This window comes from Vulpes lagopus, chromosome 4 (assembly GCF_018345385.1).
Source record: "Vulpes lagopus strain Blue_001 chromosome 4, ASM1834538v1, whole genome shotgun sequence".
In the NCBI taxonomy this organism is placed as follows: domain Eukaryota; kingdom Metazoa; phylum Chordata; class Mammalia; order Carnivora; family Canidae; genus Vulpes; species Vulpes lagopus.
Window position 1 is genome coordinate 4,815,145 of NC_054827.1, and position 12,855 is coordinate 4,827,999.

The 12,855-nt window shown below is 46.1% G+C and overlaps 1 protein-coding gene across 1 annotated transcript in view; it reads left to right on the top strand.

The window, feature by feature from the left end:
- The window catches only part of CSMD1 (CUB and Sushi multiple domains 1), a 1,877,909-nt gene that overhangs the window by 1,578,021 nt on the left and 287,033 nt on the right, over window positions 1–12,855 (top strand). The window contains exon 24 of the mRNA XM_041753151.1: window positions 12,234–12,425. Coding sequence (XP_041609085.1) covers window positions 12,234–12,425 — 192 coding nt within the window. The remainder of the gene's footprint in view (window positions 1–12,233; window positions 12,426–12,855) is intronic.

The window sequence follows — 12,855 nt, forward strand, 5'->3', positions numbered from 1 at the left end:
ATGACACTTAGAAATCTTTTTTGTTTTTTAAGATTTTATTTATTTATGAGAGACACACACACAGAGAGAGAGAGAGAGAGAGAGAGAGAGAGGCAGAGACACAGGCGGAGGGAGAAGCAGGCTCTGTGTAGGGAGCCCGATGTGGGACTCGATCCCGGGTCCAGGATCACGCCCTGGGGCCCTGGGATGAAGGTGGTGCTAAACCGCTGAGCCACCCAGGCTGCCCCACTTAGAAATCTTTAGAAGCTTAATAGTTTATTTGAATTAAAAGCTCTTACTAACAAGTGGGCATTCATAGAAGCACCAGTGAAACACAGTCACGTGAGTACATTTCCGTGCTTCCATTTTAATTGCCCAAGTCCTCGGATGATAAAATAGAGTGTTCACGATCCTACCCCTGTCTTCAAAAAGGTGAGTTTTTAGATGGAGTAATAAAGTCTACATGCAGGAAAACATTGGAGGATAAGAAACACGTGGCCCAGCAACTGTCACTCATTTTGTGACGGGACTGTTAAGAAATTCAGGAAGCGTAGGGCATGCAGGAGGAATAGCTAGGGAAGCCTGGACAGGGGGGATGGCGAGGGCGGCCTGGACAGAAACAGGCTGCACTGGGGCTTCAAGGGCGAGTGATGTGGAGGCCCGGTCAGGCCGCCAGCCTGGGGACCGGGCGCAGGAGAGGGTGACAGGACTGTGGCAGGGCTGTGGGAAGGTGTCACCCGGTGTTGAGGCCGATCTAGCCAGGACATCCCCTCCTGCCCCTGGTGGCCTTCTGGGGGCACCTGAGGGAGGCGGGGACCAAAGCGCAAAGTCAGGAAGGAAGGGTGGGCCCGCTGAGAGCGCGGGCCTTCAGAGATGGCTTCGTGGGAGCAACAGAAAGAAGAAGAAGGGCATCGTGTGTCCGGAGGTGCTGGCAGTGTGGGTCCGTGAGAGCAGCTGGGCCGCGTGGATGGGGCACCCGCTGGGGACGGTGTGAATCCTCAGGTTCGGGTCAGCTCACGGAATTGCTTGCCGACCTGTCTCCCTTTGTTTTGCTTTTGGGTTTTGCACCCAAACTCTCAGCGAGGGAGACTTGGAGGCCACGGGTTGGAGCCCCCCAGGAGCAAGCGGCCCTCTCGGTGCACAGGCTGATGCTGCACACTGTGGTCCCTCGGCGCGTGGGGCGGGCTGGCCTCTCAGGTTCCCGGAGTGGGGTGGGGGGTGGCCTCACATGGGAGTCCTCGGAAAGAGTCGGACATGGGACACGGGGATCCAAGGTGCTGCTCAGGGCATCCGGCCAGCCGGTCCCCTCTCAGTGGTCTGTCGTGGATGGTGTCCCAGCAGGCCTGTCGTGGGTGGACGGGGTCCCAGCCGGTCTGTCATTGTGGATGGCGTCCCAGCTGGCGTGTCGTGGGTGGAAGGGGTCCCAGCCGGTCTGTTGTGGGTGGATGGCATCCCAGCTGGTCTATCTTGGGTGGAGGGGGTCCCAGCTGGCCTGTCATGGGTGGATGGTGTCCTAGCCGGTCTGTCATTGTGGATGGGGTCCCAGCCGGCCTGTCGTGGTGGACGGGGTCCCAGCTGTCCTGTCATGGGTGGATGGTGTCCCAGCTGGCCTGTCGTGGTGGATGGGGTCCCAGCTGGCGTGTTGTGGGCGGAAGGGGTCCTCAGCTGTTCTCGTGGGTGGATGGGCTTCCAGCGCAGGGGCCCCGGGGGAATGCGGGGCTGCTGTCCATCCCGTACGTTTACATCATGTCTCCCCAGGGGAGCTCCGAGTGTTCTCACAGATGCTTCCTTTCAGGGATCGGATCAGATGGGAGTCCCTGCGCCCCAGGGACAGGAGAGCATAAGGGAGGGATATTGCGCTGGTGGGAAGGGGCACGGCCGGGGCTCAGGAGGGAGTCTGGAGCTGGACCTGGTGGGGGCCACTTCCCAGGGCTCAGCCGTCCCCACCTCCCTCCTTGGGGAGCGGCCCTGCCCATCCTCAGGCTCTTGGGGCTCAGAGGGCGTGGGCCCTGGGCCCCTGGAATGTGCGTATGGATGCGCCTCTGGTCCCCATGGGGAGCCTCCCTGGGAGAGAAGGTGGCCCGGTCATATTAGCAGAGGAGGACTAGAGGCCCATGGACTCCTCACAATGATTCTCATTCATTACCTATGAGATTTTGGGGCGGGATCCAGTGAATCCCCCACAGCTGAGAGGCAACCACGCGGCCCCCTACGGTCTGTGGGCACCTGTCTGGATGAGTCCACATCCCGTCCCTGCAGGAAGGTCTGGAGCCCCTGGCAGGCCCTCCCAGCATGAGCAGGGGCAGAGCCTCCACGGTCAGAAGCATCCCCCACCCCTGCCTGTGTGGAGGTGCGGGGCTTGTGCTCCCACAGGGGCCTGACCCCAGAGCGCCCCTGGGTTTCCACGGTGGCCGAGCTCCTTGCTCTCTCACTCAGGACCTTGTAATTCACCGTCGTGTAAGATGATTTTCTGGGTTAGAAGAGAGGTATAGACGGAACTGTGGAGCACGCAGCAGCACCGCAAGTTCTGCAAACACCCCTGATAGCAGCCCTGCGTGTTGACAGCCGTCTTCATGGAAAGACTCCCCTGGAGTCAGTGCCTCATTGTCTCATTTGGTTCCTAAGTGCAAAGAGGACCCTGAGGTCCCTGAGTGGAAACAATTCATTAGCCACAGTTTGTAGATCTCTGCTAAAGCATTACTGAAAAATTAAATGTTATAGACATTGGGTTTTAGACAATGGGAGTTAAGATGATGTGCTGAAAAATCTATACTACTTTTCCCAGTTTTCACACCATTTTTCATTTCAAGGAACAAAATATTCCATAAGGAATATAGCAAAAAAAGTTATGAAAAATTTTTGCCACTAAAAATAATTATATTGTTCAATTTTGTAGGAATGCTCAAGTTTCTTAAAGAAAACATTGCTGAAAGTATATCTTGGTGTTTAAAAATGTATAATCATATAACAGTATGATCAAACTGTATTTTAACTGTGGTATTTGTGATGAGTATATTAGTAGATGTCTTTGACTTGCCACTATATTGATGTTTATTTTTACAAAGTAGCAAGATCTGTGCTTAATCCAGCTCTACTTTCTTCCCTGTTTTGCTATCAAATTAGTTAAGTATAAATTGCTAGAGTTTTCAGTTCTCCTGAACTTCATATATGGATGTGCAGATTCTTCAGGATTGCAAACTCCTATAGCTAAATTTTAAATAAATCAACAATACTTACATTCTTGAAAGAGTTGAGGTGTTTTAAGCAATTAGCAAGTGTCAGAGTTTAAAATGAAAACATGCCGAGGTTTTTTTTTTAGACATATGATTCCTGAGGTCCCCGCCCCATCCCAGAAAACAGTCTTTTTCAAAGAGAAAGTCACTTCTTTAAAAAAAAAAAATTATTTATTCATGAGAGACAGAGGGAGGTAGAGACACAGGCAGAGGGAGAAGCAGGCTCCATGCAGGGAGCCCGACGTGAGACTCGATCCTGGGTCCCCAGGATCATGCTCTGGGCCAAAGGCAGATGCTCAACCACTGAGCCACCCAGGCATGACAGGAAGTTACTTCTTAAACTATTGTGCATATAAGAAATAGAGTAGCTACCACTCTGTCTAGAAATAGATTCTGAAAATAATCAAATCACATTTCATGTAGTTAAATGTGCTATATTGTTGGCTGAACTCATCTGGCTGTATTTCTGGATATCACTCTGTATACATGTGTATACGTGTATGTTTTTATCTGTAAAGCTGACAGAAGCATCCACAACCAAGCATGGCGTGCTACTTGCGGTCACTGTGCACCCCTTGGAAAGTACAGGTGGCTCATTTAGAAGCAGCCATATTTCATACTGTGTGGCTGCCTATAAATGGGTTGCCCTGTACTCGCATCCTGTTTTCACTGAAATCCTGATGAAGGACCTCTGACTCCAGCTTGGTGAACTCTTCCAGTTGCCACGTAAAATGTGTATCCATTCTGTTCTGCGTAAGCACGTGTTGATGTGGTAGTAGGACTTCCAATCAAAAAGCCCTAAAGGGTGAGGCTATGCCTATATGTTGAAATAGGATATGATATATGAAGTGCTTAATAAGTGTGTATTGAATTAACGAATGGATGTTGTCGTATTAATTTGTCAGATGTTAACTGTTGTATATCATTTGTCTTCCTGTAGAGATTGTGAGCTCCTAGTGAGCCAGGACTGAGATCAATTGATTTTATGTTTTCAGCACCTAGCAAAGTATCTGAAATACAGTAGGCACTTTACAAATACATGTTATTTAAGTGATTTCATAGATGAATTACTGTTGTAGGTTAGAGAATAAGATTTTACAGATATGTGTTCTCTATAAGATTATCTAAATGATCTAATTCTTTCACTAAAATGCCCATTAATATTGGGTCAAAAACAGAAAACATATTAGATAATTATACTCATATATTTTTATCAATTAAATGAAATATTACTAGACTACACTACTGTATGTAAAGTATTAGCCTTATCATCAGGTAGAAATCATAATAAAAATTACATTTTATAAAAATAATAATGATAGCTTACCTTTACAATTAAAGTAGTCATTTATTACATCACCATTTTTGCTTAAAACTAAATATGTAAAAGACATGGATAATCTGAACAACTGTGAGCTTAATACTATAGTAGAAGGAGCCGTATTTATAAAAAAATTTATAGAAGTTCCTATTTTTTTAAGTATTCTGTGCTCCTCCAACAATTTATCTCTAATATAAAAATAAGTGATACAACAAACCACGGAAATAATTGGAAAAAATAGAAAAGCAACAGAAAAGAGGGATAGGGCAGTGCTGACAGCACAAACATGCAGTAGTAGGATTGTGTCCACGTGGATCCATGGTTTCTAGACCATCTCTCTATTGCTCAGGTGCTCGTTATAGTCTGTTGCTATTCATTATCATGTGTGATTACAGTACTGGACAGTAAGTTCCATGAGGCCTGGCATTGTCTTGTACCGTGCCCCCCAAATGTTCAGAGCATGTTTAATTATTTCTAGATGAAGTTGTTGATGAAGGACTTTCTGGTTTTTCCTGGATCTTGCACTGGTTCATCATGAGATGGCACCACTATTAGGCCTTGTGATGTTTCTCATCTCCCTCATGCCCTTTGTGAGCTCTGTGCCTTCTCTAGTGTCCCCACCCCATTACAGCCATCCCTTGGCTGCTGCCACTCCTCTCAGGCTCCAGTTGTATGATGACATGTTTGCGTGCTTTGTACACACGTGACTTTACTTCACACACTACCCTGTGTCCCACTGCTGCAGCCTCCCCTCAGTGCTAGGTAAACATCACTTAATTTTTCCTGCTTTCCACCCTCACTCCAATCCATAGTCCATAGTACCACTGATTCTCTCTTTGCAATGCTACCAGTAACTGCCAGGAACTTTCTTGTGCAGAAACCTGTTTCCCTACCCCACCCCTCTGCATACTCACTCTCTCTACATGCCCCAGGGCTGAGGGTGGCCCTTTCCTGATGCCTACTGAAAATTGTTCTGCATCCCAGGATGTGCCACATTCTTCCAAATGCTACATGACTGTGAAGACATTCTCTGGAGACTTCTCTGGTTCTATAACCACCAATGCCTACCATCCTTCTAGATGAGCTCCATTATGTCTCCTCTGTAAAGCTGAACCCAACCTCCCTGTGTCCTTCTGCACCTCTCTCAATCTTCCCATGAACCTTTGCCGTAACAAGTATCATATTGCTTTTAAAATATTTATTTTCAGGGCATCTGGGTGGCTCAGTTGGTTAAGCGTCTCCCTTTGGCTCAGGTCATGACCCCGGGGTCCTGGGATGGAGCCCCAAGTCAGGCTCCCCTCTGGGCAGGGAGCCAGCTTCCCCCTCTCCCTCTGCTTCTACCCCTGCTTGTGCGCTCACTCACTCTTGCTCTGTCTCTGTCTCTCTCTCTCTCTCTCTCTCTGATAAATAAATAAATAATCAATCAATCAATCAATCAATCAATCAATCTTTTTTTCCAATCTATTTTCTTACCTTTGTAGGTAAGTAGACCATGGAAAAAAAGGGCCCTGCTCCATGCAATTCTACTCATAGTACCTAACAAGTTCCCTGACTCTTAAGTCACAATCTGTTTTAAAAAGTTATATAATGTGCTGACTGTAAGTTCTTACCACAGCATATGAGTTAGAACAATGTTCATTAGTTGGCTGCATTTAAAAACTAATTTGGTGTATTAAACATTAGTGAAGACTAAACAACACAAATTCTTTCGTGGAGTGTCAGTAACACCTTGGGCTACTGCACAGCTCTGTGCAAGATCAGACTACATTCCACACTGAAGACTCACTTTGCATGTATGCAATATATTTCGAATTATAAAATATTTCAAGTTTGACTCCTGGAATACTTAGATGAGATTACCTTGCTTGATGATGTCTTTGTGACGTAGTTCATGAAAACTGAGGTGGTCCCAGCAAAGGAGGCGATTGCTTATTTTGGTTATCTGATTTCCATTCTGGTTGTCAACAGGCTTTTTGATATTTCACACTGGAACTTAGGAAGTCGCTTTTCTGTTGAGACGTTTTCACCATCCTGTTGGAGAATGCTATCTTGGAGAAATTCAGAGTATCTTCCCACAGAATCATGAAATAACAGCAATAGTAAAACAATATTTGGGAAAAATAAATAAATGAGGAAAAAGTGGCTGATAAAAAATCAATTTGAAAGCAATAACAGCTACAGCTAAAACACTACATCGATGTATAATTTCATGAATAACAATTTAAAACTCAAAGGCAAGCACACATACCTCACCTAGAATTTCATTCCTAAGTAATGAGAGTTGTGTTAAAAAAAAAAGTTGGGGGGGAATCAAACATTTCAGGAAATTCACTGTTCATGAACTTTCCGTCTCTAGTGAACCACCAAACTAACCTGAAGCAGGGCTCTGATGTCAAACCACACTTGTCTCCAGATGACTGCTGATCAAGAAGGGAACAAAAATATATCTAATTTGATATACTTCTTTTTACTGAACGCAAGTGTGAAAGTGTTTCCTTTGTGTGTGTGTGTGTGTGTGGTGTATGTTTTGCTTTCTTGCTTTTGGTTTTTTGTTTTGTTTTGTACATGACAGCCTTCCTCATATTACCACGGAGATTCCTACCAGAAAGCATGTTATTTAAATCGAAACAAGTATGGTGTATAATTATATGATGACAGACTTCTATAAACATTTGAAACTTTTTCAGTTGCTCATAGAAGATACCAGAGGTTCGTAAACATCAAGCACTGAGGCCTGCTGAGCTGCGTTCTCAGGGCTCGCCTACACACGGAGGCACCTTCCCAGGAGCTGTTTAGACAGAGGCTGGAGGAGTCCCGGGGGCTGCGGGGCTGAGCGCTCAGCCCCGAGGTGTAGAATGGATTAGGTCTAGAGCAGGTTCTCATCTCACATGAGTGCTGTGCTGGGAAGATAAGAACTGGACCAAATGCTTGAGAGTTAAGTGGAAGTGTCTCATGACGCTAATATTTTGTTAGATGTTCAAGATATATAGAATTGAATCCTTCAAAAATATGGAGACTGGGTAAATCCTGCACAAGATACGGAGTCGTCGTCTTCATCAGCCTGCTGTGTACAGCCTGTTTGCACCAGAACCTTTAGTTGAAAGCATCTTGGCGATTTATAGGACTTCAGAAGAAATCACAGAAAAATAGAAATGAATGGAATTGCTAAATAAATTCAACACAATTGCAACTCTTAGTAGATAATGTTTTGAAATAAATGACTTCATCTTTTGTAAAGGTTCAATGGTATAAAGAAAACACAGAATCGGTATTTGCTGCACTGATCTGCAGGCTGGTGGCTTCGAGTAAGAAAGATCTTCTCTATATTAGCAGTTATTATGACCGATCATTTTAAGTGTTTTAGATTCTGATTAAAATGGAAATGTCTCTTGATTACAAGAATATCTTTGTCGATCTAAAGACAAATCTTAAAAAAAAATGTTTTTGAGCTATTTTTGGTAAATGACAGGAAAATCTTTTCCTGAAATGGACATGGACTTAGCATTGGAGAGTTTTACTTTGCTGCTTCGGACTGCTGCGTTATCCACCAATGCAACTTTCCCAATGTTTAGAAGCAGTATTGAAAGGTTTGGGACACAATGATACCACGACTCCTTGACCCCAGAGCGAGCAAAACTCAGTCGAAATGAATTTTATTTGATGTGCTGAGAGAAACAACGGAGCAGGGCCATGTCTCTGGTGATGGTTGACAGACTGAACCCAACAGTCAAACTGGAGAGGAAATTTTGAGTTCCTGAAGATCTTTCTCTAGTCCTTTCCGGACACTGATCAATTGCATTCTCAGGGCTTCCTCCGGGAGTAACCGTCTATGATTCTGGCCAGAACTAGGGATTAATTATTGAATCACGTGAGCAGTTTTGCAGGAACAAAGCTCTCTTTGTGGGACCGAAGATGGGAATTGGACTATCCAAATACCCTTCAACTTTCTGATAGGGAAGAGGAATGTGGTTCATACAATGACGTGGGGTAGGCCTGGAGGCCTTGGGCATTGAGGAATAGAGTGTAGAACTTTTTCTCAATGATTAATTTCATGATCCCATTGAAGACTTAGGTGAACTTTTGAAAAAATAATAGAAGGCATCATAAGAAAGAAGGGAACACACCTATTGGGAAGAGTAACTATCCTTCCAGAAATAAGTGGCTCCACTTCTCTGTGTAACAGAATGTGGCCTTAAAAAAAAAAAAATCAAGATTAAAGGATAGAAAAAGCTATGAAACAGGTTCTCTCATAACTTCAACCCAAATAAAAATTGATAGACATTTTTATTGGTACATCTTTAATTGTTTTCCCTTTATTTATTTATTTTTTTATCCACCTCCAGAAAGGTTTTAATGTAAGTTTTAGTGCAGAGCTTTGCCTGCAGAGCTCACGACCAGAAGGTAATGAGAACGTGTGAAAGTCATACGGGAAAGCCAGGGTCATCCCTTCACCGACAGAGGCACACATCTCCATCAGGGATAATCTTGTATGACGAAACACTTCTGTGTAACCCGCGAATGACTGATTGTCAGATGGAAGGTCTTGGGCACACCTGGAAGTTCCTTCTTCCAGGGCTGCATCCCCCCCGTCCCGCAAGATGCGTGTGTTTCAAAGCTTAGTTTAGAAGCATGAGGTGGAATTTGCCAACTTTCTGCCATTCTGAGTCTCGTGAAAGCCTTCACCAAGAGTTGATAAAATCATCTAGCTCTTTGTGATACTCACATCTGATCTTAACGATCGGATTCAGGATTTTAAACATCTCCACTTTCGGAATATTTATTCATTCGACAATCGTTACTATAAACTTTAAAAAAAAATCCAGATTCCTGGTGCTTCTTGAAAAATCAGAAGCTTGTGTCACAGGAGGTGTGAATTTTCGTGGGACAGCAGGTCATCACTGCCTCCAAGGGTCTGCTATCACCCACGTACCTTGCTGTTCAGGGGTGAGGCCTGCACGACCCATGAGAATTCAAGGCTGTCGTTGCTCGGACAGATTCCATAGTTTACCCAGAGTCCTGTCACAGGGTGTGAACAGCTGGGGTAGGCACCTGGCTCGTCTTTATAATTTGCACACCTGGGTTATGTCTACTGAACATGTTCGACGTGATGTTCCACTGGCATCTGATACTCAGATACTTCATCTGTCTTCGAAATAGTGAAGCATTTGAGATGTTGCCTCTCATGACCGATGGGGCCCTCCTCCCACGTGGCCAAGGGAAGCCCTCACCGTCTTGCTGGGTTTTCTCCTCCAGGCCGGGGGTGGGTTTCTCAGTTCCTCACACCTACGCCACATGGTTTGAAAGAACTCAGATGCCCTTGCCGCCAACCAGGAACTACACGAAAGAACAAGAAAGACTCTCCTTAGGCTTCTTCTTTCCATCTGTAAGAAAGAGAGGCTCAGGCGAATCCATCAGGAGGCCTTTGTAATGCTCGCATCCACGGTCGCGTGCCGACGCCGATTGCCAGCTTACTCTCTCCCTTTCCCCCTGGTGCGTTGGTACTTTGTGATCAGACCAGAGCAGCTGGTATCCGCACGGGCCCCGACCCCCCCCCCCTTCCTGCCTGACTCCCCTTCCTGGTGATTTAAAACACCCTTTGGTTTTGCACTAGAATCGATGATATGCCCCCATGTTCTTTCCTTCTGGGCATCCGAACTAAAATTACTTGCATGTCTTAAATAGATCAGAGTCCTGGTAAAGGTACGGTTGGTGGAGACTAACACTCTACAGAGGGAAACTTCTGGAAAGACTTGTCTTAGCAACTGCGCATCAGTGACCACATGTCATTTTCCCTCCCGTATTCAAAGTTACAGACCTGAATCCTGACTATGCAGAGATCAGCAGGGTGAGATTATGTGGTGAATCGGTGTCCTCCATGGAAGCCACCTAAGAGTGCAAGCTGGCAGGCAGGCTTAGCAAGAATCACTAGTTCCTTTTCTCTTTTCTTTTCTCTCTTTTCTTCTTTTCTTTTCTTTTCTTTTCTTTTCTTTTCTTTTCTTTTCTTTCTTTTCTTTTCTCTTTTCTTTCCCTTTTTCTTTTCTTCCTTTCCTTTCCTTTCCTTTCCTTTCCTTTCCTTTCCTTTCCTTTCCTTTCCTTTCCTTTCCTTTCCTTTCCTTTCTTCTTTCTTTCTTTCTTTCTTTCTTTCTTTCTTTCTTTCTTTCTTTTTTTGGAAAGGAAGAAATCAAAGTTAGGTGGAGGTAAATGTCAACACACCACGTAGTGCATGAAGTTTCCGGCTCTACTCTTGAGAATGGTCAAAATTTGCATCAGGATATGAGGAGAGAAGCATTAGTGTAAGACTGTCTCCACAGATGCCCTTAAAACACTGCCTCATGGGCAGCCCGGGGGGTCTCAGTGGTTTAGCACCGCCTTCAGCCCAGGGCGTGATCCTGGAGACCCGGGATCGAGTCCCAGGTCGGGCTCCCTGCATGGAGCCTGCTTCTCCCTCTGCCTGTGTCTCTGCCTCTCTCTCTCTCTCTCTCTCTCTCTCTCTGGTCTTTCATGAATAAATAAATAAAATCTTAAAAAAAAATACTGCCACATAGAGCTCTAAGTTCTGCAGAAGTTAAATCTTCATTTCAGTCATCTATCCCTTTGAGTTGGAGAGCTAAGTTGGGGGAAGCCATTATAGCAATTTGCTTCTGGGGATCGCACGGTGAGTGGTGTTAGCTGCCTGTTGCCCCTGTCCCGTGCGCCACAGGCGTGTGGCAGGTGGAAAGTCACAAGCCCGTCTTCTGTGAGTAGGAACAACTTCCAGGTTCTCCCTGAAGCTTAAGATCTTGGAGCTTCGGAGGAGGTCGGTGTGAGGGTGGGTGGCTCTTGACCATGGGCGAGAGTGAGCGGTGGCAGTAGGACTGTGGAGAGTGTCCCAGGGGTAGGCTCGGGCCTCACAGGGAAGGGATGTGGAGGCAGAAAGGGCTTGCAGCTCAGGGACAGAAGGCTTTGAGGCTTTTTTGGAAAGGGTTGGGAGGGTCTTTTATTTTTTCCTTTGATATAAAGAAGTGATGTTTTTAAATGAAGAAATGTGTGGATATTTAGGTGCGCTGCTCCCTCTTGTCTTGAAGCAGTTTGAGTAAAGGAAGACTTGCTATAAATGCTTCCCTCCGGGGCCCTTGCTTTGAGATGCAGCTTAGGCTTCCTCCTCTGGCTGCTGCTGCTTTCCGGTGTCCTGGCACTTCATGGGCTTGGCTTGGTTGGAGAGGAAAGGGGTTTGCAGGGAGAGGAGGAGGCTGTTTCCACAAACCGCCATGATAGGATAGAGATTTTTTTGCCCTGAGAAAATGTGCACCCAGTGACTTTGGGCTGGGGTTGTCTCCAGGGAAAACTGAGACTATACTATGAGAGTCCCACATAATTCCAGCATGCCTGCAAGGCAATGCGGACTAGTAGGCGGCATTTGGAAGTCTTCGGAAAGAAGATTCTCCTAGTAAGGAGACATAGAGAGAACTGTAGACATAGATTCTCCATAGACATAGATGATAACAAGTAAAATGATCAAACCTCGTGTAACAATAAACAGTCACCAAATAAATGAAATCGAACGGAGACCCACATCTGCCTTTTCCTTTCTAAATTCACAATCTTTTTTTTCTGTCCATGCCGCCCGGGGCAAGCAATGACCTGCCCTGCTTTGTGTTTATTGGCTGTTTGTGCACCTGCTACCGTGACTTCTTCTCAGTCTTTCCCCTCCTTTCTCACAGGTTTCGACCTGGTGAAGTGCGAGGATCCAGGCACCCCCAACTATGGCTATAGGATCCGAGACGAAGGCCACTTTACTGACACTGTGGTTCTGTACAGCTGCAACCCGGGCTACGCCATGCATGGCAGCGACACGCTCACTTGCCTCAGCGGCGACCGCAGGGTGTGGGACAAACCGCTGCCCTCCTGCGTGGGTGAGTTGGGCAGAACCCCCCCCCCCGTCCCCCCACAGAAGCAAAGCTCAGGGCCCGGCCGTAGGTGCCGGGGAGAGGCCGGGGCCTCTGCTGCCCTCAGCGCTCGCTTCCCGCGTTCACCCAAGACACCGTGTTTCTGTGGCGTGGGTTTTGCGTAAGAAAGATCTCCCGGTGCTGTATCACAGAGACCGTAAGCACAGAGCTACTATGAGAATCATAACGTGAGTGTTTCATCGCTTTATATTCTTGACCTGAATTACGTCCTGGGTAATGTCTTCCCATCAGGCTAATGCCAGGGAACAAGGAGAGGAAAGAAATGATGGAGACAGACGACTGTACATTTTTCTCTCTGGGGCTAGGTATACAGTGTGGATGTGATGGTTTGGGGTTTTGTTTTTAAAATAGCTAAACCAACCCCTGTGGGTCCCGG